At 61.2% G+C, this 22,525-nt stretch overlaps 1 protein-coding gene across 6 annotated transcripts in view; it reads right to left on the bottom strand.

The window, feature by feature from the left end:
• EXD3 (exonuclease 3'-5' domain containing 3) overlaps positions 1-22,525 on the bottom strand; it is a 78,421-nt gene that overhangs the window by 21,001 nt on the left and 34,895 nt on the right. For 3 of the 6 annotated variants that reach the window (XM_082696409.1, XM_082696410.1, XM_082696408.1), the window contains exons 7-20: positions 22,395-22,448; positions 21,256-21,395; positions 18,081-18,181; positions 14,225-14,298; positions 14,101-14,139; positions 12,053-12,219; positions 11,690-11,813; positions 11,057-11,267; positions 10,853-10,962; positions 10,285-10,447; positions 10,030-10,196; positions 9,392-9,661; positions 504-557; positions 160-291 (exon numbers count right to left, since the gene is read on the bottom strand). In XM_082696409.1, coding sequence (XP_082552535.1) covers positions 160-291; positions 504-557; positions 9,392-9,661; positions 10,030-10,196; positions 10,285-10,447; positions 10,853-10,962; positions 11,057-11,267; positions 11,690-11,813; positions 12,053-12,219; positions 14,101-14,139; positions 14,225-14,298; positions 18,081-18,181; positions 21,256-21,395; positions 22,395-22,448 — 1,806 coding nt within the window. Of the gene's footprint in view, positions 1-159; positions 292-503; positions 558-603; positions 990-5,534; positions 8,272-9,391; positions 9,662-10,029; positions 10,197-10,284; positions 10,448-10,852; positions 10,963-11,056; positions 11,268-11,689; positions 11,814-12,052; positions 12,220-14,100; positions 14,140-14,224; positions 14,299-18,080; positions 18,182-21,255; positions 21,396-22,394; positions 22,449-22,525 lie in introns of those variants that run through there. The other 3 variants (XM_082696413.1, XM_082696412.1, XM_082696411.1) reach the window with 3 other exon arrangements.

Consider the following 22,525-nt stretch of genomic DNA (forward strand, 5'->3'; position numbering starts at 1 on the left):
GTCCGGGTGGCTGCTGCTGGCAGGAACACAAACCCCAAAGCATGTGGTCTCTGCGGTCGGCCAGAGACATGCTGGGTCCTGCCCGTCACGGAAGCAGCTCCCCGACAGCCCAGGGCTCACACACCAGCCCAAGGCAGGCCGGGGATGCACCGGACTCACCTGGCAGCGGCTGAAGATGTCGGCAGGGGTGACGCGCACGTTGAAATGCTTGAGCACGGCCTTTGCCTGCTGCCGGGCCTTGAGGGAGCAGTCCACGGACATGCAGCGCCCAGCCCCGACCTGGGCCCGGAGCTGCATGCAAGTGAGGCGGTTGGGCTGCAGGCCCAGAACCTCCCCTCCCCCAGCTCAGGGGCCAAGAGCCTCCCCTTAGCCCCCCCAGGGTGGGACCACAGTGCCGGGTCAGCCCCCGCAACCATCTGCGGGGTGGCCCAAGGGCCAGGGGCCAGGCTGAGGCTCCCTTGGAAAGAGGAGGCTCAGGTGGGAGCCGTTCTCGGGGCCCTCACCTTGTGGTACGGCAGCCCTGAGGTCAAGATGATCCTTCCCTCCTGCCTGGCAACCTGTGCAGGAGGCAGATGGACAGGTGAGGGGCGCACTGGTGCTGGCAACTAGGGCTGCGTCTGCCCCCGCGGCCCCGTCCTCCCTAGGCACCTCCCGCCCGTCCCCCAGAGCTGCCCCCGTCTGGGACCCGAGCAAACAGCAGGTCCCACAGCCTGAGTCCTGGGGCATTGCCTTGTTGGAGAGATTTGGTCTTAGAATCCTACAAACATTTTGCATAATTGCAAACAAAATTACAATTTAAAAAGCCATCTCTGAAGATCCAAAGATGAAACAATGAGCGGCACAGGGGGGGAAACCGGAGGGACACGAAAGCCCAGCGCGGTGTCTGCGCGTGTCCAGGTGCCCAGCACAGACTGAGGAAGCAAACCCTGTGGCGGCACTTCTGGTGGCCACAGTGCTGGCGGCGTCCCTCGGAAGCGGGCACGTGGGAGCTGTGACAAAAACAGACGCATTATGCCGGTGCTGGGTGGAAGACAGGGGTGTGAGGGGGGTGTGAGTTCACACTAAGGAAATGGGCTTCAGGCCCGAATGGAAGCTTCCCTGTGAATTTCTTACACGTGTAAGAAAGGGCTTCGTCACTCCGGCGACCGCATGGGCCTAGAGAACCCACCCTAGAGCCAGGAGCAGCCTGTGTCCAGACTAGCTTCCAAGTAGGGAGGAGGGGTCAGCACTTTTTTGAGAAACAGCTGATTCCGGGTCTGAGGCAGAAAATGCACCCAACGAAGCTGGAATGTCTCATCGTGTCAGAAAACAAAGACGTTATCAGAGCCCACAGGTGTCCTAGCAAAGGGGCTCGGACGCAATGACAGCTGTCGCGGGCTGCAGGGGCGGAGGAGCTCGGATGTGGCGACAGCAGCCGCGCACGGAAGCGCCCAACACGGCTCCACCGGTGCGTCCCGCTCATTTCTGAACGACCACCGGTTGCCTCCGGAGAATGCGAGAGCCCCTCGGAACTGTAAGAGCCGAACTACGAAAATCTTAAAACGAGGGGGAATGTCAGTGTTGGGTCCGGCGGGGACTTCTTGGACACGGCACCCAAAACGCAGACAACAAAACGAAAAATAGAGAAGTTGGGCTCCATGGAAAGAACAGAACTCCTATACCTCAGAGAGCACCACCGAAGCAGTGAGAAGACAGCCCACAGCGTGAGGGAGAAGACCTGCAAGTCATGTACCTGCTCAGGGGCTGATACCAGAACACATAAAGGACTCTCACAACCCAGCAACAAGCGAGCAAATAACCCAGTGAGATGTGGGCGAGAGGCTTAAGCAGACGTTTCTCTGAAGACGACGTGCAGACGGCCGACAAGCCCAGGAGAGGCCGTTCAACATCACTCATCATTAGAGACATGCAAATCCAACCACGGGGAGATACACATTCACACCCGTCAGGATGGCTTTTCTTTTTTTAAGGAAAATAAGTGTTGGGGGGCGCCTGGGTGGCTCAGTCGTTAGGCAGCGCCTGCCTTTGGCTCAGGTCATGATTCCCGGGTCTTGGGATCGAGCCCCGCTTCGGGCTCCCTGTTCAGCGGGAAGCCTGTCTTTCCCTCTCCCCCTCCCCCTGCTTGTGTTCCCTCTCTTACTGTGTCTCTCTGTCAAATAAATAAATAAAATCTTCAAAAAAAAAAAAAAGAGATATTGGTAAGGATACAGAGAAATGGAGCCCTCATGCACTAACGGTTGTGATAAAATGGTATATTTACCTTGGAAAACAGTGGCAGTTTCTCAAAGAGTTGAACATAGAATTACCAGATGATCTGGCGATTGCACTTGTAGGCATTTACCCCAAAAGAGCCGAGAGCAGAACCTCGGACCGATAGGCGTGTACAGCGGGGGACGGGGGCATCGCTCCCAACGGCCAACAGCGGAAAGGCACCCAGTGTTCCAGGTGGTCATCAACAGACGAGTGGGCGAAGCCCCGCCCCAAACACGCGCACGTGTGCGCACACACACACCCTGGAATTTATTCAGCTTTAAAAACGAAGGAAATCCTGGGGCACCTGGGGGGCTCAGTGGGTTACGCAGCTGCCTTCAGCTCAGGTCGTGATCCCAGCGTCCTGGGATCGAGTCCCACATCGGGCTCCTTGCTCCGCGGGGAGCCTGCTTCTCCCTCTGCCTCTGCCTGCCTCTCTGTCTGCCTGTGCTCGCTCTCTCTCTCTCTCTCTGACAAATAAATAAATAAAATCTTTAAAAAAAAAAAATGAAGGAAATTCTGACACACGCCACAGCGCAGATGACCTCGGAAGCCATCACGCTGAGCCAAGTGTCTAGACACAAAACGACAAACAACAAGCGATTCCGTGTACAGGAGGCACCGGAGAGGCCAGACTCAGAGCTCGAAAGTCAGGCAGTGGGTGCTGGGGGCTGGGAGGAGGCGGGTAGAGATGTTTAATCGGACAAAGCCTTTGTTTCGGATGATGAAAAATGTCTGGAGCTAGACAGTGAGCACACAACACTGAGTGCCCCTAACCTTACTGAACTGCACTCAGATATGGCTAAAATGATACGTTTTGTATCTTTCACTACTAAAGTAAGAAAAGGAGCAATCAAGTGGTTACCGTGTAGTGATAACAAGCACACATCTAGGGGATGAATGAAACCCAAGTAGACACACAGAGCCGAAGTAAAGGTGAGGAAGGAACCAACAGAGCGACGGTCGAGCGAAAACACGACAGTCACACAGAACCGACGAGGGGCTGGCGGCCGGCGTCCCGGCAGCAACGGTGGACGCCGGGAAACGACGTGTTATTCTCAGAGTTCTGTCAGACTCCAGTGACAAGCCCAGCAACGTTCTCTTTCAGAAGAGAAAAGACAGAGGGATTTTTCAGGGGAAACAGCCCCAATGAAAGGACGTAGAAAAGACGTTCCTTCAGCAAGAAAGAGCCTGTTTTTCCGTAGAGCAAGTCTACTGCGCGACGCACATCTACACAACATAAACTCCAAAAACCATCCAATACGTAAAACGAACATGATAATGTCTAATTTGTAGAATTAAGAAAAACAACATTGTGTTAAAACACTAGAAAGTGCTAGTAAGTAAGTTGGGAAGGAACAAGAAAGCTGACTTGTTCTGAGCTCCCTGCCCTAACTTTAACTTCCGACAATGGTAAGATTTCTAGGACAGTCTCTAAAAGAATGGAAATAGAACTTATAACTTCCAAGTTAATAGGATAAAAAGTAAAAAGGATAAAGAAACTAAAAGAATAGTAAGAAACAAAGGGAAAAAACAGCAGAAGATGTAAAACCAGCAGAAAGCACAAGTCAGGGGAAGTCCAACTGGACCCAGAGCACGTCAGCAGCTATGCTGAGGGTAAACAGACTAAACTGATAATTTGGAAAGCAAATCCTGTCAGACTAGACTTTTTCTTACATTCAGCTAGAAGCAGTTTATAAGAAATACATCTAATATACAAGCATAAAGGAAGATTCAAAGTGAAAACGTGAGGAATGTTATGCAAACACGGACCAAAGAATGCTGGAGAAACGGGGCCCGCGTGGGTGAGGACAGACGGCAAAGCAAAAAGCATTATTAGAGTCAAAGAGGTTTACCTCATAATTATAAAATATTTCACTCAACGGGAAGATATAATAATTCTAAAAAATATACGCATACACACGTGATAACACATTTTAAAAACATACAAAGCAAATTCTGACACAACTATAAGACAAACCCGCCATCCTAGGGAACTTCGGCACAGAGAATTAAGCAGAAAAATCATCAAACAAGATACAGATGATTTGAGAAACACATTAATTAACTTGACCTGTTGAGAGCGAGAGTGTGTCTGTGAGAGAGACAGAGACGAGCATGAGACTCTCTCTCCTCTCAAAGCCACGTGGAACACTCCAGGGCCATCTGCTCCGCTACAAGGCAAGTCCCCACAAATGCCTGAGCGGACGGTATACAGACTCTGCCCCTTGACCACCCCATAGTTAGGCTAGAAACTTTACTTTTAAAGAGTAACTAAAAGCTCCAAAATTCTAAGCTCTCTGACATGGGAAGCCAGTCCTCTACGCGCTAAAGAAGTAATTATCACGGGTGCTCAATGATCATTAGAAGCACGAACTAATACAAGTTCTACACATCAAAACTGACAGAAAGCAGGGAAAACAGCATTTCAAGAAAAAAATTTATGATCTTGAATGTTTCTATCATAAAAGTAAGAGGCTAAGAATGAAGGAGGTTAGTACTCGGCTGGGAAACAACCCCGGGACAGCAGAAGGAAGGTGACGGGACGTTGAGAACAGACCTCGGTGAGACAGAAGACACACCTCAACAGGACCCGGACCAGACCCTGGTCACGCGGAAGCGCGTCCCGGGCTGACCAACCCGCCGGCCACGGAAGAGGTGGCACAAGCGTGCATCGGGGCGAGCGGGGATGCGGCGGGGCCCCCACGAGCAGCAGCACCATCCCTACGCATCCGGGACGTGGGGCGGGATGGACGCGCTCCAGAAAAAGGCAGAAATTGCCAGAGTGACTCAAGAAGATACGGATGGGGCGCCTGGGGGGCTCTGTGGGTTAAAGCCGCTGCCTTCGGCTCAGGTCATGATCTCAGGGTCCTGGGATCGAGCCCCGCATCGGGCTCTCTGCTCAGCGGGGAGCCTGCTTCCTCCTCTCTCTCTGCCTCTCTGCCTCTCTGCCTGCTCGTGATCTCTGTCTGTCCAATAAATAAATAAAATCTTAAAAAAAAAAAAAAAGAACTTGAAACCACAGCCAGGGGTGTCAGAAAAGGGTCACAGGTCAGGCCAAGATGGGTTCAGCCTGGACGGGCAAGGTCCGGCCGGAATGAAGGATGCCGGCGGTCACGGGGTCACAGGAAAGGGAACAGGCCTCTGTGCTTATCTGAGTGGCTGTGGGGCCGGCAGCAGGAGGGCACCCTTGGCTGGCCTGGGTCTGCAGCTGCCACCCTACTTGGGCCCAAGAAGCGGAGTGAGGACGGCCCCCTTCTGCTCCTGGAGCCGACGTCTGAGTGAACGTGACGGGAACAGGGAAAACCCAGAAACTGGAAGGTCTGGAAAGGGAGGAAGAAAAGTGTCACTGTTTGTGGGTGGTGCGTCCCCGAGGAGCTGGCCGCCGCGTGGGCAGAACCGAGGACACTTTCGTCAGGTTTCTGGGTGGGACACCAGCCCTTAGGCCAATTCCTGGGGCAGCTCTGACCAACGAGGCACAGGCGCTCGTGGAGGAGGTCGCGAGCCGTGTCTGAAGCCCACGGGCCAGGACGGAGACCCGTGCTCGAGGGCGGAAGGCGGGGTATTGTGAACACGCCGCCTTCTCCCCCGGTTCCTGGTCAACGCGGCTCCGAGCGAAGCCTCACGGCCGGGCCGCTCCTATGGGACGGGCCACAGGCTCACCCCGCCGGCGGCCAAGACGAAGAGGCAAGCCAGAGGCCCAGGCAAGACTCGGGGAGACGTGTTGAGGGTCCCCAGGAGGACTCAGCGTGGAGTCACGCTCACGGGGCACCATCAGCGCGCGGACGAGAGGCACAAGGGGCCCCTGGGGTGGTGCTGCCGCCCCTCTCCACCCCTACATGGCCCCACCACAGGGAGGGCCACCTCCGGGGACAGCCGCGGACACGGGGCGCCGGAGGCCCGACCCGGCGCTGGGCACACAGGCACTCCCGCAGGCACCCGGACGCCGACTCCCGGACAGACACCCCGTGCCAGGAGCCACTGCCTCGGGCCGGGGACCCGCCTCGTGGGCAGGCCGGGCTAAGGACCGCGTCGGGCTCGGCGATTTTCTTACGAAGCCCCGCACGGAACTGGAGGCCCGGCAGCTGGTGAACGTGGCAAAAGAGACGGGTGGTGGGCCCCGTGGCAAAGGGGACTCATGCCGTCACTCTGCTGCCCGCAGCGGGATGGCCCAGGGCTCGCTCTTGGGGCAGAGACAGAAGCTCTCAGTCCCCATGCGACCGTGAGCAGGAAGCGCGGCACGCACCACGCCCATTCCTCCTCCGCCACTTTGCCCGGCACAGTCAGAGCAGCCGCCGAGCCCACATCCTCCTCACTTGGACGAGAATGTCCGGAGGTGGCAGACGCATGTTCACCCGAATCTCTCCTACTACAGGCACTCGGCCACGGGCATCCACAGGCGGGCCACAGACTACTGGGGACACCACTCCCATGGAACACAGTGCTCTCCCACCTCACTGGACTCGAGGACCAAGCCAGAGGTCCCAGACTTCATGCAGAGACCGCATCCTGAAGACCGTCCTTGGGAACCACTTCTGGCCCCAGCGGGTCAGTGAGGGGCACCCCAGGAAGCAGCAGCCGTCGGGGGTGTAAGTGGGGACCTGGCCAGGTGCACCTGAAGTCCGCTGCCTGTCAGGGGCAGGTCACAAGCTGTGGGGTTGCTACGGACACAGACTTCCTCTGTGCATTCTGACTTCCACAGAGGGACTGCGGGCTCAGGCTTGGTGGAGACCAGCAAGACCCCTGCTAGCCTTCCGTAAACTCATTCTCTGTCCTCTGTGTGGCCAGACCCAGCCCCCCGCAGGCCATGCTTCTGGTTGGTTTCGGCATCTCTCGCCGTGAACCAGACAGACTTCCCGCATCGCCTGACCAGACCTTCCCCAGCTGACCCCTGTCCTCTCCCACTCGAGGCCCCGGGTGTGGAGGCCTCCTCCGTTGCGGGCAGCCTGCCCGGCAAGTGAGGGACGCAGTGCCACTGCCCAGAGTGTCTACACCCGCTGACGAGCGGTGTGACGTCTCCCACTCTGGAGACATGTACTGAAAACCAGAATTCCTTAAAAGCTTGGATCAAAAGGCCTACTTGCACCAAGTTAAAGGGATTTTGGAAGCTACGGCTGACGCCAGCCCACGGCCCAGGTCTGGCTCACACCTCCCTGGTATGTGGCACCAAGTATGACCACCCACTAGTACCACCTCCCAGGCCCCAGGAACGGGAAGGCCCGTGCGTTTTTAGTCCCGTGTGGGTTGGTAGCACGTTCCAGACCCTGCCTGTCTCACACCTTCCGTGCCTTCCACTTGCAGTCCCCCAAGGCCGGCCAGACTTCTCTCGGGGAGACCCCAGCCCCCCAAGCCTGCAGCCACTATTGATTTCCAAGCTCCTCGGCATGTGCAGCCGCTGCTAACCCTCAGAGCCGCTCTGCGGCCGGCTGGTCCTGCCGGTCCCGCTGGCTCCCGGCGTAGGGCTCACACCAAAATCTGGCTGCCGGCAGCCACACTCTGGGGAGAATCCACTTCTGGGCTCCCGAGGGCCGGCAGGATCCAGTTCCCTGCCTGACGTGGGGCCTCGGGCACACTGGCACCTACCCAGGCCTGACTCCGACTTCTGTTTCTGCTCCAAAGGCTCATGTGACCACACTGGGCCCACCTGAGTCATTTAAAATAATCTATTTTAAGGTCAGCTGCTTAGTAAATTAATGTCTTTAAATCCCATTTGTCGATGTAGCAAGTCACGGGGCAACACAGCAGGGTAAGGAGCAGGCAGGCCGAACCCGGCCCTGGTCCGCTGGAAGCCCCGTGAACTCTTGGGGTCAATGGGAGGGCACCTCCCCCACCCCCGGCTCCGGAATTCCACCACCCGAAAGGCCTGGCGTGGAGTCCCCAAGAAGCCAGGCTGGCCGCCTCGGTCCCAGCCCCGCCGCGGGCTGAACTCAGCTGGGGTTGGAAGCAGGTGCTCTGTGCCAGGACAGTGGCCGGGGCTAAGCTCGGCACAACCACCTCCTCCCTCAGACGCCAGGACCAGGCCTGTGGGAGAGATAGCCCGTGAGGGGCCAGAGCTGGGGAGAGCCGGCACCCTGTTGTGAGTGTCCGCTGCTGGCCGGGCCGGGCCTGTCCTCCCCCAGCTCTGGCCCCTCCCTCCGGCAGCCTCGGCACCAGGCAGTGGGCGTTGGGGTGGGGGGGCGGCCAGCACTGAGCAGGTCCTGGCTTTGGCCTCTGCATCAGTGGGGGGTGGGCGGCAGGAAGTGCCCGCCCACATGGGCTGGCGGCATTAGGGCACCTGGGCCCTGTGCAGACAGGCGAGAGCCACGGCCCCCTTTGCTGGCAGACCAGGCCCACGGCTCCGTGGTCTCGGCGTAGCAGCCCGCTGTCTGCTGAGCCGGGGACCCTCTGTTAGAAACACGTTTGCAAATGCATAAAAGAAACCACATACGAACAACAACCAGGACGCGACAGCCCTGTGTGTCACGCGCGGCAGCACTGCTGGAAGCAGCCCAGGTGACTGTCCCTCGCGCGGGGAGCGCGGGGACACTGCCATGGTCCACTGTGAACGGAGCACTACGGGGCCCCAAAACAGAACGAAGCACAAACACACGCGACAATGACCGTGAGCCCCGAAAGCGCGGCGGCGAATGAACGAGGCCAGCCTTCCAGAACGAGCGCCCGCGCGGGCAGAACCGCAACCACAGCCGAGAAAACGTCCTCAGAGCGGCTGTGGCTGCTTGTGGTTGGGCAGAAGGCCGGTGGATGGAACACTCGGCTGGGGGACCCGTGTATGGCTTTGCCCCCATACGCCACATCCCAACCCCAGAATTCTGAGACCTCCCCCAGCCAGGTTCTCTCTGTGGCCCCGGGGGCTGGTGTCCCCCCAAGCAGGGTCCCACTGCGGCTGCAAGCACAGCCCCCTTCTGTGCAGTGTCTCCAGGGGCCACAGGACAAGGGGCGGACAGTGGGGGCCTGCCCAAAGGAGGGGAGAGGGCTCCCACCGGCAGACCCCAGGGCTGGGCAGCCACAGACATCTCTGCCCCTGGACCCAGGCGAGCCCCGTCCTCCGCCCCCAAAACTTCAAACACGGCTGCTGCTCCCAAAGGACAGGGAGACAGCAGGGCCCGGAGCCCCAGGTGGGTGGGCACGAGGCCCCACTCACCTCTGCAGCCCTGCGGTGGTCCTCACCGGCGCCCAGCGTCAGCACGTCGGCCCCCAGGCAGCGCAGGCTCCGGGCCAGCCCATGGAGCATGCTGTCGCACACAGCACGGAAGGCCCTGACGGGGACCTCCGGGGCGGCGTCCTGCTTCTCAGCCACAGGCTCCTGCCACACGGCTTGGCTCAGCCCGCGGGCCCCTGACCCCCTTCCTGGTCTTGACGGGGGTGAGAGCTCTGAAGGCCAACCCTGAGAAGAACCGGGAGCCGCTGTGTTCTGTGCAGGAGAGAGCAGAGCAGACTAACACTGTGACGCACAGCCACGGCCCCCGGGGCTTCCGCACGGGTCTGCGGGGTGGGGATCTGTGCACAGCACAGCGGGGCAAGGGGCTTGGGGTGCACGCCAGTTACTGCCCCGGACCTCGGCGGGAGCAGCTCAGGCCTGGCATCAGGAGAGGGCTGGGGACTCCTCTTCCTACAGGACACCGGCCTGGGGCCCCACTTCTCTCCGGTGGAGGGACCCAGGCCCTCTTGGAAGCAGCTGACTGCCCCCACCCCAGGCCTCCTCCCTTGTAAAGACCTCATTCTAAGGACAGTGAGTCTTCCTGAGAGCTCGAGGGAAGGGACCTCAGGGGCCACACTCACCGGCCAAGGCGAGGCTGAGGCCTCCTGCAGGCCGGGCAGCTCCCAGGCCTCTGGCCTCTCACTGTTCACTGGCCTCAGGCTCCTGGCCAGGTCCTCAGACAGGCAGAACCGGGCAGGTTCTCTGCACAGAGCCTGGTACACCTCCAGCAGGCAGTAGGCATCAGCAGCTGGGGGTCACGGGGCAGCCTCAGCCTCCAGCTGGGGGGCGCGGGGCTGTGGGGCAGGGGCATGTTCGGGAAGGGAGAGGGTGCCCACCTGCGTACACCAGCTGCCCCTCGCTCAGTGGCCGCCGGTCCCAGTTAGAGAGCTGCTGCGCCTTGTCCAGGGGCTTGCCCAGAACCTGCTGCACCAGGAGGCTGAGGCCCCGCGGTCCCCTGGCCTCACCTCTGCCTAGAGCCGGCTTGTCTGCCACCCGCATCTGCCAAGACAGAGCCTCTCAGGGGTGAGGGGCCTGCCCTGGAGGAGGGATGGCCACCACTCGTGCCATCACTGTCGCACATGGGGACGCTGCCTGGGGAAGGCCCTCTGCCTCCACAGCCACCGCGCACAGAAGGAAAGACGCCCCGGCAGGCAGGTGCGGGGACTCAGAACCACGGTGACCTGCCCGCAGGTCAGCTCTGGGGCTAACAGCTTAGTCCCCAAATGCGCTGATAACTCAGAGGGGCCCAAAGCAGGGCTGGTTCTGGGGAAAGTGTGGGGACATGTGGTGACACCCACTCCTGGGACGGCCCTGGTGACCTGGGCGACCGCAAGATGCTCTGAGGCCCGAGTGCTCCACAGACACGGGCCTGTGCTAAGGGCCCCCACCCCCCGCCCCACTGACCTGTCTGTGCACCTGCAGCAGATCTAGACTGCCCCGCAGCTGCTTCTCCACGTGAGCGAGGGCAGGGCAGGAAGCACCCAGGCTCCGAAGGTCCCCTGACATCCCGTAACCTGCGGGGAGGGCGGTCCGTGGGACGGGCACCTAAGGAAGGGGCCCCGGCCTCGCGCCAGCACCCTCCCCTGGGGTGGCAGGAGCTTTGCTTACCCAACTTAGTGATGGAGGGATCCGAGAGCATCTGGGAGACCAGCTTGGAGAAGGCCTGGGACACCTGCCCTCCCACTGGCCGTGAGAACACAGGCAGGTCCAGCAGGAACACACGGCCCTTCACGGCCAGCTGCAGGATGGACGCCTGGGGCCGGCCCCCTGTGCCAAACGAGGGTCGCCACTCCAGGTCCACAGCAAGCACCTGGCCGGGCTGTAGAGCTGGGATGAGCCGGTGAGGCCCCCCCGGGGGCCACAGGCCTGGGGCTGACGGTACGGCCCCCCGAGGGTGAGGGTGAGGGGAGGCCGTGCTGGGGCGGCCTGACCGCCCTGTGGGCTCCTAGGGGACTGGGGCTGGGCCTGGCCCTTGGCTGCCCCTTGTTCCACACAGAAGGGGACGAAGGACTCCTTCTGGCCTCCTCGGGTGCAGACCAGCCATGGCACAGGTGTGCAGCTGCCGCAAGTGGGGGGCCAGAGCCAAACGGCTGTGGGCAGGTGCCCAGTGCTGCCGCTTTAGGCCCGGGGTCTCCCAGATGGTCTGGTATGGGTGCCCGGCTCTACAGCGGCGCTTAGGGGGCCGGGATGGAGGGCCTCGTGGTTCACGTGTGGACAGAGCCCCCGGAGTCAGACACCCACCTGTAGGAGCTCCTCCTTGTGCCTGGCTAGGTCCTCCCAGGAGGCCAGGAAATGGATGCCCCCGCTGGCGATGGGCAGCTGATAGTAACCATCCCTCCGGCTCTCGGAGCGCACCTCAGCAGCCCTACAAACAGCATGGCTGTGGGTCCCTGCACCCGCGCCCCTCCCCAGCCCAGCCCTTTCCGGCCCAGCTGGCCCAGGGCAGACCTTGGAGAGGCGGTGGGGGTGCTCTGGGGGCACGTCGGGGGCTGGCAGTGTCCTTCCCCGAACTGTTGACATACAGGCCTCACGGGGCCACTTGCCAAGGGATGGGGGTCCAAGCGCCTGCTCCCCTCGCCAGGCTGCCAAGCCTGGGGTGCTTACCGCCCCTGGAGTTTGAGCCGGCGGAGCTCAGTGGCCACCGAGGCTGGCAGCTGCGTCTCAGGCAGCGAGAGGTCCAGGGCGCACTGGGCGGCCACGGCCTGGTTGTCGGGAGACGCCAGCCACCACCGCAGCTCGTCCTGCAGCTGCTCGTCCTGTCCCACCAGGGCCTGTGGGGCACACGGGAGGGGCTGTGCAGCCTGGCTCTGCCCTGAGGGGGAGTGGACAGTCCCCCAGGCACCCCCACCCCGCCAGACCTCACAAGTCCCAAAACAGGGGGCTGTGATCTGAAGGAAGGCCACAGAAGCTCCACGCCTGTGGCTCTGTGCCGACCCCGCTGTTGAGCGAGGGCCCCCAGCGTGGCTGGGTTGAAGGCTCGCCGTCCCGTGTCCACAGCCCAGCCCAACGGCCTCGCTCCATCTGTCCATCTCTAGGCCTGAACTGACACAGTCCTGCCCCCAGACCTGGGACCAGCCCTATCCTTCTAGAACATTGCCTGGCCCTGCTCCTCTCCGCCCTCGCGTGGTGGGGCCTGCTCCTGAGCCTGGGGCTGCCCTCGGGTGTCCTCGCCCCCGCCCCTGGGCTGGCTGACATTCTCAGGGGAAGGTGGGCCTGTGTGACACCCCTGAATCCCCTGTCCAGAGAATGGACACGGGCAAGCAGCCGTCGGAGTAGCAATGGACATGGGGGCCTCACCAGGCTGCGTCTCCCACACCAGGGGCCAGCACAGAAGCAGAGGGACTCAGGCGGCCCCTGGGTGTCCCACCTGTGTCAGCTCAGTCCCGGGACACCCAGGGCCCACCTGCACCACCAGGGCCCCGAAGGAGGGTTTCCATCCTGGCTGAGCCCCTGGGTCCACAAGGTCAGAGGCTGCTGTAACTCAGGTGGGAGAGGACAGGACCCCGTCCTCCTGGGAGGCCGAGCCTCTCTCCCTCCTGATCTCTGGCCCGAGGAGCCCCTGCTGGCTGACAGGCCAGGCCCCTCCCAGACGAGCCTGCTGCCCCAGCAGCCTCGGCCATCCGCTTCCCAAAGGCTGCGGGTTCCCACGTGGACAATATGCGGAAACCCTCCGCATTCTTCAGGATGTCCGCTGCCCTTCCGGCTGCCTCGGCCTTGGCACCCAGGGGGGACCAGCCTTCCGGGCCTTCCCTGGGGGTCCACGTTCCTCTCCGGTGACTCACCACCCACCCCACACACCCAGCACTCCAGGGCTGGCTCAGGGCTGCCCCCCGCTGGACGCCCGATGCCAGACTCTCCCTGGGGGGTGGGGTCCCCTGCCCATCAAGTGGCCCCTGGCGCCATGCATGCTGCCCCTGGAACCCCTCACACCCCCACTGCCCTCCAGAACGGCTTTACCCAGGGCTGGGGACAGCTCTGTCCACGACGAGCCATACCTCCAGCTCATGCCTGAGGACGGAAGCTTCTAGACTGTCCCGTCCAGGCTGCCGTCCTGGTGGGCTCTGGAGTCCCCACTCCCAGGAGCGGCCTTGCAGTCCAGCCTCCTCTATACCCCCGCAGCCCCCCGAGGGGCAGCTGCCTCCTTCTCGGGCTGGGGCTTAGGGGGCACAGAGCCCTGGACCAGGACAATGCTCAAAGGTGGTCTAGAATATTCCCTTGGGCAACACTGTGGTGCCTCCAGCAAACCTCGTGTTCTCTACCACCTGGGGCTCTGTCCACTGAGGGCTAAAGGAGGGTCCAGGCCCCCTAGCCGCGCTGGCCCTGCCTCACCCGGGTGGGGCCCTCACACGAAGCTGACCCGTCGGGATCTGCCTCTCGGAGCTTCGGAGCGGGGTGGGCAGCCCTGAGGCTCCGTGTCTGGATCCTTGTCCAGGAACCTATGCTGGGAAGGGAGAAGCCCTTTCTTTACACCATCTGCTACCCAACCCGCCAGGGACACCAGGGGACCTGACCCAGCCTGTGGCCAACGGGAAAGCTGTCTGGGCCGCGGCACGCACGTGTCAAGTGTGCGCCCCACGCCCAGTCCGCACGTGTGCACGCACGCTCTCAGGGGCCAGGTCCTCACGCAGGTCACCAGCGCCCTCCAGGCTCACCTGCACGTGCTCAGTCCAGTTCTCCCGAGACCAGCTGCCCTGCAAGAGTGAGAGACACTGTCCCACCCGGAGCACACCCCCCTTCTCCCCGCCCCAGAGTGGGCTCTAAGCAGGGCACACGCACCTCCACGAAACGCTCACGGCACAGGTGGCGCAGGGCTGTCAGGCGCTGCTGAGCGACGGCGTGGGGACACAGAGCTGAGGAAAGACCACAGAGCTCAGGGTAGGACAGGGGCTGCACCCTACGCCCTGCCATGGGTGGCCGGACTCCCAGCCTCCGACCACTCCCGGGGTCTCCTGGAGCCCCTCCCTCCACCCTGGGGACAAGGGAGGGCAGCCCGGTCTCTCCAGGTGCCACTCCACACTCTCCAGGCAGGACCCTTGGGCTGGTGTATTCCCGTCTGGTCCTTCTGTGGGAGTGTGAGTCCTCCAGGAAGAGGTCGTCTTGCTCACATGCCGACACACCGGCGCCTACGAGCCGGCCTCGCTCCCAGGAAGGGCACCCCCCGTCCACCCACCCCCCGTCCACCCATCCTGCTGTCCAGCCATCTGGCTGCGGCTCCCTGCTCCCAGGGCTGGCTGTCCTTGAAGCCTCGCAGTGCAGATGGGATGCTGGCCACAGGACAGTTAGGGACCTGGTCTTCTAAGGACCCTCCACGGGAGTGCCTGCCCCGCGAGCACCCACTTTCAGCACGGGGAGTGCCCTTGTGGTGGGGCCACCATCCACACACAGCTGGCCAGCCGGTGACTCTGGGGCACCGCTCCTCCTCCTTCCTGCCCCCAGGAGGCCGCTTGGGAACCTGAGGCCACACCGCAGAGCGAGGGGGGCGGAGCCTCAGGAAGGGAGGGATGGATAGGTGAGCAGGCAGGGAATAGGGGCGGCGGCCGCCCGGCCAGACTGCGAGGTCACCGACATGCTCTCTGGGCCCCGCTCGGGCTCAGATCAGCAGACAGAAGCCGGCCTCCCGGATGTTCTACACTTCGAAGCGTCACTCTGTCAGTGGGTCCTGTGTCCAAAAGTTTCGTGCAGGCAGTACCCCCCGAGGATGGCCCTTGAAGGCCGCCTGGCCAACTGGCCCAGACCCGAGCGCAAACCTTTAAAGGAAAGGCACAGGGGACGCAGGCTGGCCACACGCCACACGTTGAACACCCGAAAATGCGACAAAATCCAAATACAAGCCAGATAGCATGCTGAGGGCTCCTTTGTGCCAGGACTCCCTGGGGGGCTCCACCTGGGACCTGGGCCTGCGGGGACTGGTGGGGAGCTCGGCGTGGAGAGGCAAGCACTCCCCGGCCTGCCTTCTGGATCTGACATTGGTGTGTGAGGGACCTGGGGCCAGCTGGGGAGGCCACAGACGGGGCCTGGCTGCACACAGTCATGAAGAATGGGAGACCCAGGAGGGTCCTCCCCACTCCCGAGCAGGGCCCCTGAGCAAAGCACCCCCAGAAAGCACCTGCCACTCCCCTCTTGTCTCACAGCCTGCCAGACTCTGCACACGGGTGGGGGACGCCCCCATTGTTCAGGGGTGTCTGCACACCAGATCTGCTCCTGCCTTGCACTCAGCCGAGACCTGTGGGGTGGGGTGGACCTCAAGGGGACACACCCTGAACAGAGGGGTACCGGGCTAAGGCTGGCCCAGCACCCCTAAAGACTCCTCTGGCCCCAAGCCCTGGGCCCACCACAGCCGTGACCTGACCCTCAGGTGGGTACCCTGGGGGCCAACAGTGGCACCGCAGGGCTGCTGTGAGGATGGACGGCCCCACCCAGAGCCTCCTCAGACCTCTGCGCAACCTGCTCACCAGCCCCGACTTCCCTGAGCTGCTCCGTCCAGTCCTGAGTCCTGGGTGGGAAGAGCCCCCGGGAGACGGGGACAGCCTCACAGCGGCCACCACCGACTCCGTGAATGATTCTATGCTGAGAGCCCGTGGGAGCTGCACTGGCAGGCAGCCTGAACTGGGTGCCCACCCATGTTCCCACGCGGGTACGCCAGCACCCATGGCTGGTGCACAGATGACCCTGGAGGCCCCTGTGCCGGGGGTGGTGTGTGTCTCTGGGGGGTGGGGCATGCCTTCGTGTCAACACAGTGCTCTAGTTCTCCAGATGCTGGGGCAGGTGCTCCACACGCCAGACCTCCCAGTTCCCCAGACCCTAACACCCCCAGAGGTCTTTGTTGCTGGGACCCTCATTGGAGCACCTGAAACGTGCCCCCCACCCCAAGTCTCATGCTGTGGCTGAGGGCAGCTCCTTCCCACCGCTGCTTCCCCGGGGCTTCCGGGGTCCCTCTGGCTGGCTGGTCCTCCTAGACCTGGCTCATATACTTCAGAGGTGGGGTCTCCCGGCCACCGTCAGCACAGCCAGCAGCTCCTGGTCCTCGCCGACCCTGACTGCCCAGGACAGAAGCCCACAGGCGTCCACACACCTGTTGCTCTCCCTGTGTATCCCCCGCTGCCAGCAGGTGGGCTGTTCAATCAGAAATCAAAGCCTCGTGGCGATGTGCTTCTCTCTGTGCAAAAGCCCCAAAGACTGCCCTCCTTTCTGGAGGCGGGCACCTTCATCCAAGGGCCAGAGAACCCGTGTAACTTCTCCAGGATGACAGAAACAAGTGTCATGACAAGCCTCTGAGGGACAGAGACACAGATGCTGACCAGGGTCGGGGCTGGGCCATGGGTACACACCCCAGAACAACAGTGGGCAAGACAGCCAAAGAAAAGACAAAATCAGAAACGCGTTCAAGCATCAGACAGCCGCACAAAGTGGGACAGCAGATCTGGAAGACGCCACGGGACAGCGTCTAGAGCTGAAGATGCGACGATCGCAAGGTTCCGCGGTGGGCGTGTCTTGTCCTTCGTGGGACATGGATGAGGAGAGGCCTGGCCAAGTGGGAAAGAGGAGACGTCACCCGAGGGATGACGAAGGGGACACTGGAAGGCGGGGGAGGAGGCCACACACACGTCAGGGTCCAGAGAAGCGCGGAAGGAAGCAGGAGAAGCCACGTGTGAGATCGTGACTTACAACTTTCCAGAACCGACTGGAGACAGCAAGCCCCGGACTCACAAAGCCCCGCAAACACCAGCAAGACAAGGAAGACGCATCCGTGACTAGGCTCCTCTCCGGGAGGCCCGGAGCATCAGACAAGGACATTATCCCAAGAACAGCCAAAGGGGACAAGAAGAGAGAGCTTTCAGAGACAAGAGGGTAGATTTCTTCATAATACATTTCAACCCAAAGGACTGACATCGTACAAGGCATGATCTCTGATCACGGTGAGACTGAACTCACACCAAGACAAAAAACCAAAACCAAACAAACGAAAACCAAAAAGAAAAATCTCACTTGGCTTGGAAATTAAGAAAATTAGAAGAAGTAAGAAAAACTTATCATAGAAATTAGAAAATATCTGAGCTGCGCAGTAATAGAAATAACATAAAAGTGGAATGTGGAGAGTATTTTCGAAGAAAAAAGGCTGACATCTAGCTTGGTGGGGGGGCAGGCGAGCCGCGGAGAGAACCGGAAGCCGAGGGCAAGGAGCAGCCGTCAGCCGGCAGTATTCCCTCACACGACAGATCAGCTTCCGCACGACCAAGAAATCATCGACACAGTGAAATGGTGACCTACGGAGTGGGAGAAAATACCGCCAAACCACATTTCTGATAAGGGGTGGATATTCGAAACACATAAGGAACTCACACAACCTAATAGCAAAAAAAAAAAAAAAAAAAATCCCAAATAGCCCAATTTAAAAGCAGGCAGAGAAACTGAATAGACATTTCCTGAAGACAGTCAGACGGCCGGCCGGTACCTGACGTGGTCCAGGTGTCACTAACGACCAGGGAGATGCGAGTCAGAATGGTTTCCCCGGACAAGAGCGGGGGATGGGAGAGGGACCAGCCTCGGCCCCGGCGGTGGGCAGGTGCAGGAGGGGGGGTCGGTGGATGGCGGTCAGCCCCGGGGGGCACCCAGGGCGCGGGCCCCCGCTCACCTGGGTCCAGGCCCTGCCGCTCCAGCAGGCTCAGAACCTGCCGACTCAGCACTCCGGGGCTCAGCCTCTCCAGCCGCAGGGGGGTCACCTGTGGGAACTGCCTGCACGAGAGAGACACGGCTGCTGCCTGGCGGCCCGCACGCACACGGCTGGACACGCGGGAAGAGCAGCCTGCCACCGCGTCCCGCCCGCCGTGGTCCCGCCGCTCGCACGTCCATTCCGTCGGGTCCAGTATTTGCCTCGGTGTCCGAGTAACGAGCCCGGACGCAAGCTCTCGCTGTCCAGTGTCAGGCCTTCCGCAGGGACATCTTGCCCGGGAAGGCGCCCCGCCCCCCATCACCCTCCGCCCCTGCCCCTCCATCACCCCCCCGCCCCCCATCACTCCCCCACCCCTCTGCCCCCGCCCCTCCACCGCCGCCCCCTCCCCCCCCAGCGGCCACGTTCCCACCTAAGTCAGGACACACTGTGCTTCCGCCACCACATGTGGCAGACACGGCCAGCGCAGACCATACCCCTTCTCTTCAGGGTTAGTGCTTGTCTGGTTTTATCGCCTCCTCAGTCTCCAGACCTCAGGCCCCGACCAGCCTCACCCTGAGTGGATGAGGAGATGAGTCGCCTCCCCACCCCCGCAGCCCCCCGCGGGCGCACAGATGAGCTGGAGATGGGGTCGGCAGAGGTCTGTGCTCTGCCTCATGCTGGTTGGAAGGTTCCGCTGAGCTCAGACTTCGGGGTTGAACCCGCTCTCCCCTGCATGGGGCGGACGATGCTCCCAGAATCCTGTGTGATCCGGCTCTGCCCTGGGTCTGCAGGGGTCCCGTCGGCTCCGCTGCCCCGCACACTGGCGACACGGGACCCAGGCCCCTCGGGAAAGAACGCCGTCCTCTCTCCTTACTTTCTGGGGTTCCCTGTATTCCAATGTTGGCCCTTCTTGATAGGATCTCTAATCTTTCATCTTTTCTCTCTGATTTTCACTGTTCATCAATTTTGCACTTTTTGGAAGACATCATCAAATTTACCCTCCAAACTTTACTGAGCTTTTCTCTTTGTCGTTGTGCGTTTACTGACGAGAGCTCTATTCTGTGTTCTGAGCTCCCCTGACTGGCACTGAGCCTCAGCCCTGTCCTAGCTATGCCCACACACACCGTGGCCCAGGGTCCCCAGGGTCTGGCTGACGGCCAAGCAGTGCGGGGCCTCGGCTCCCGGGCCGTCCTCGGGCTCCGTGCTGGACCCCACGTGCTCCTGGGGGCTGCAGGCTCAGCTTTCCAGCGTGGAGCACCACGGCCTGACCCCTGCCGCGCGCCCAGATTCCCCTGTGGTCACTGCCTTGCGCATTCTCTCAAAACGTCGTCTTCATTGTGCAGCAGACGACAATGCGTGTTTGTTTCTCTGCCAGAAGCATTCTCCGCAAACCAGTGTTTGTTGAGGCGTAACCGACCCATCGTGAGCAGCAGGGACCCCGGGTGTCCTCACACCTGAGGACCCACTGCCCACAGCTCAACACGGGGTGCGCGGCCCTGCCCCCCGCCATGCATCTGACCAGCAGACACCATCTGCCAGGCCCTGAACTTCCTGCAGATGGCTTCGAGGGGTCTGGGTGCTTGGTCTGTACCATCTCGCACAACATTCGTCCATGTCATGTGTGTGATGTGTGTGCTCCAGCCGTGGGGCTGTGGACAGCCCTTGGGATCCGTCCGGTGCTTGGGGACCAGGAATAAAGCTGCCGCGAGCATTCCAGTCTCTTCAGAGACAACGCACCCATGTATCCTGGCGTCGTTCAACGGTGGATTTGCGGTGATGGCCCGAGCACATGTTTCGCTGTGGCCAGCTTCTTCCAGTGGCCATGGTGCGCTCACTGTCCCCAGTGCGGCACGGGGGTTCCAGGTCCTCCACGTCCTCCCTAACGCTGGGTTTGCCGGACGCTTCCATTTTGGTCACTATGAAGGAGACTGTTGCATCTTTTGCAAATAGTTTCTTCCACTCTACCCTTGTCTTCTCATTTAAAAGATTTATGTATTTATTTGACAGAGAGAGAGAGAGAGCATGAGCACACAAACAGGGAGCGGAGGAGGGGGAAGCAGGCTCCCCACTGAGCGGGAAGCCTGACGCGGGACTCGATCCCAGGACCCTGGGGTCATGATCTGAGCTGAAGGCAGACATTTAGTGACTGAGCTTCCCAGGCGCCCCTTGTCTTCTCAACTTTTAAAAATACTTTATCAGGGGGCGCCTGGGTGGCTCAGTGGGTTAGGCTGCTGCCTTCGGCTCAGGTCATAGTCTCAGGGTCCTGGGATCGAGTCCTGCATCGGGCTCTCTGCTCAGCAGGGAGCCTGCTTCCTCCTCTCTCTCCGCCTGCCTCTCTGTCTACTTGTGATCTCTGTCTGTCAAATGAATAAATAAAATCTTTGAAAAAAACCCAACTTTATCTGTAAGTAACCTCTGCACCCAGCATGGGGCTCGAACCCAAGACCCTAAGATTGACAGCCTCGTGCCACACTGACTGAGCCAGTCAGGTCCTGCTCTGTGTCCCTTCCCAGACACACAGTAACGGCGATGACACACCATGCGAGGGGGCTGGGCTGGGGGCCGCACACGCTGTGTCAGCTTCGTCGTGTGGTGAGTCCCACAACCCCGTGAGACAGGCGAGCTTCATGCCATTGTAGGGCAGAGGAAATAAACCCGGGAAGTGAAAGGACTTTCTGGGTCCACGAGGTCCAGCCCAGAGCTCAGGGCCCGCGTCTCAAGGCGGTGGTCCCAGGGCTGGGCGGCTCGTGGCGTGGGATCAGGCCGTCTGCATGCGGACGGCGCCGGAGGAGCCTCCACTGTCCTCCAGGTGCTGCTTCAGCCGTGGCCGCCCCACGCCCCGCCCCCGCGTGACAGCCTCACACACACGCAGCTTAAACCCCCATGGGCTCCACGGGTGTCCCAGATGAGACCCATTAGGTGAAGGGACAGTGTGACTCTGTGTGTAACACATTGTTCACACGACATGGAAGATTATTTCTGTTCATCGAAGGGACCTAACGGGCTCTCGGCTGGCTCCGGCCAGGTGCAGCCTCTGGGTTCCAGAAGCCGGTCTCTGGCTGGCTGCCCAGGCTGGCTGTGACCCCTGCAGACCATGCGCGTGGCTTTCCCGAGTGCCTGTCACCCGTGCCCCACCCTGTGCCCCCACAGGGCTCACCTGGCCACGACTCTGATGTCAAAGCCGGGCTGGCACCAGGAGTCCAGGAGGGCCAGCAGCCTCCTCTGGAGGTCTGGAAAGCCGGCTACGTAGCGCTGTGCGAGGGCCATCCTGTCCTGCAGTAGCAGCGGGGAGCTCATCTGTGGGGGAGCGTGTCCTCAGGTCACAGCCTTGCAGGCGCCTGGCCCCTCCACCCCCGTCAAGACCCCAGACTCACCACCTCCAACCCAAAGGAGGGAGTAGCCAGAGCCTCAGAACAGAGAAGACCAGAGGCCCGTCCACGTGCCCTGGCTCCCTTGGGGGGTGGGCAGAGGCTCAGCCACATGTCTCCTGGCTCCCAGGGCACGGTGCACTCACCCCAGCCTACGCCCTGGGCCTGCACTTCTCCACACACCCACACACACCCATACACACACCCACACACATGGGCCCCATGGCTCCCTGGGGCTCTGTGGTCATCCCCATCTCCATTACAAAGGGCTGGAGGCCCCGAGAAGCTAGGGGGACCCCAGGGAAGATCAGCTGCCCCCCTGTCTTCACTGAGCTGTGGTGGGAGGCATGCGGGATACCAACCACAGGCAGCAGTCCCGGTGGCCTGGGAACGCCTCCTCACTGGCCCAGGTGGCATGGCTGTGCATGGGGCCCAAAGGGCCCTGAGCTGCCCAAGCCTACCAGGAAGCTCTGAGGAAGCCCCTGGCGGGGACACTGGGCCTTGGGACATTCAGGCCACTTCCACCGCAAGCCAGGCCCCACCAAAGCCCCTCCCAGTGGTCCCAACAGTAGACCCTTCGTCTTCTCTCCTTGCGACCACACAGGTCAGGCTGCCTGGAGCTGACTCTACAGGGACCATCTGCTAGGTCAGAACCTCGGGGTGGTCCTTATGGGGAGCCCCGTTCCTGAGAGCCCCTCTGGCCACGGCTCTGGAGCCCGTCCCACCTAAGTCCAGCGACTGCCCTCCAGGGCCCCGCCCCCACGGGCCTTTCTTGCAGCGGCAGGTGCTCCCTGGGGAGCCACCCCCCCCAGCAGGAGCAGAGACCAGGGCTCAGTGGTAGGAGAACCCTTCACCCCAATCGTGGTTCTGGAGACTCAGGCTTTATCTGAGCTGGAACCCAAACGATCCCCGTGAGGAGGACCCTTACCTTCTCAACATCGAGTAGTGGCTGCAGCCTCAGCTTCAGGCCCAGCAGAGCAGCCTGGCGGTCACAGATGGAGCAGTCACGCCAGGCTTGGCGGGGAGCGGGCAGCCCCGTGGGGCCCTCCCATCCTTCCA

This window comes from Mustela nivalis (assembly GCF_964662115.1).
Source record: "Mustela nivalis genome assembly, chromosome: 13".
NCBI classification, from domain to species: Eukaryota; Metazoa; Chordata; class Mammalia; order Carnivora; family Mustelidae; genus Mustela; species Mustela nivalis.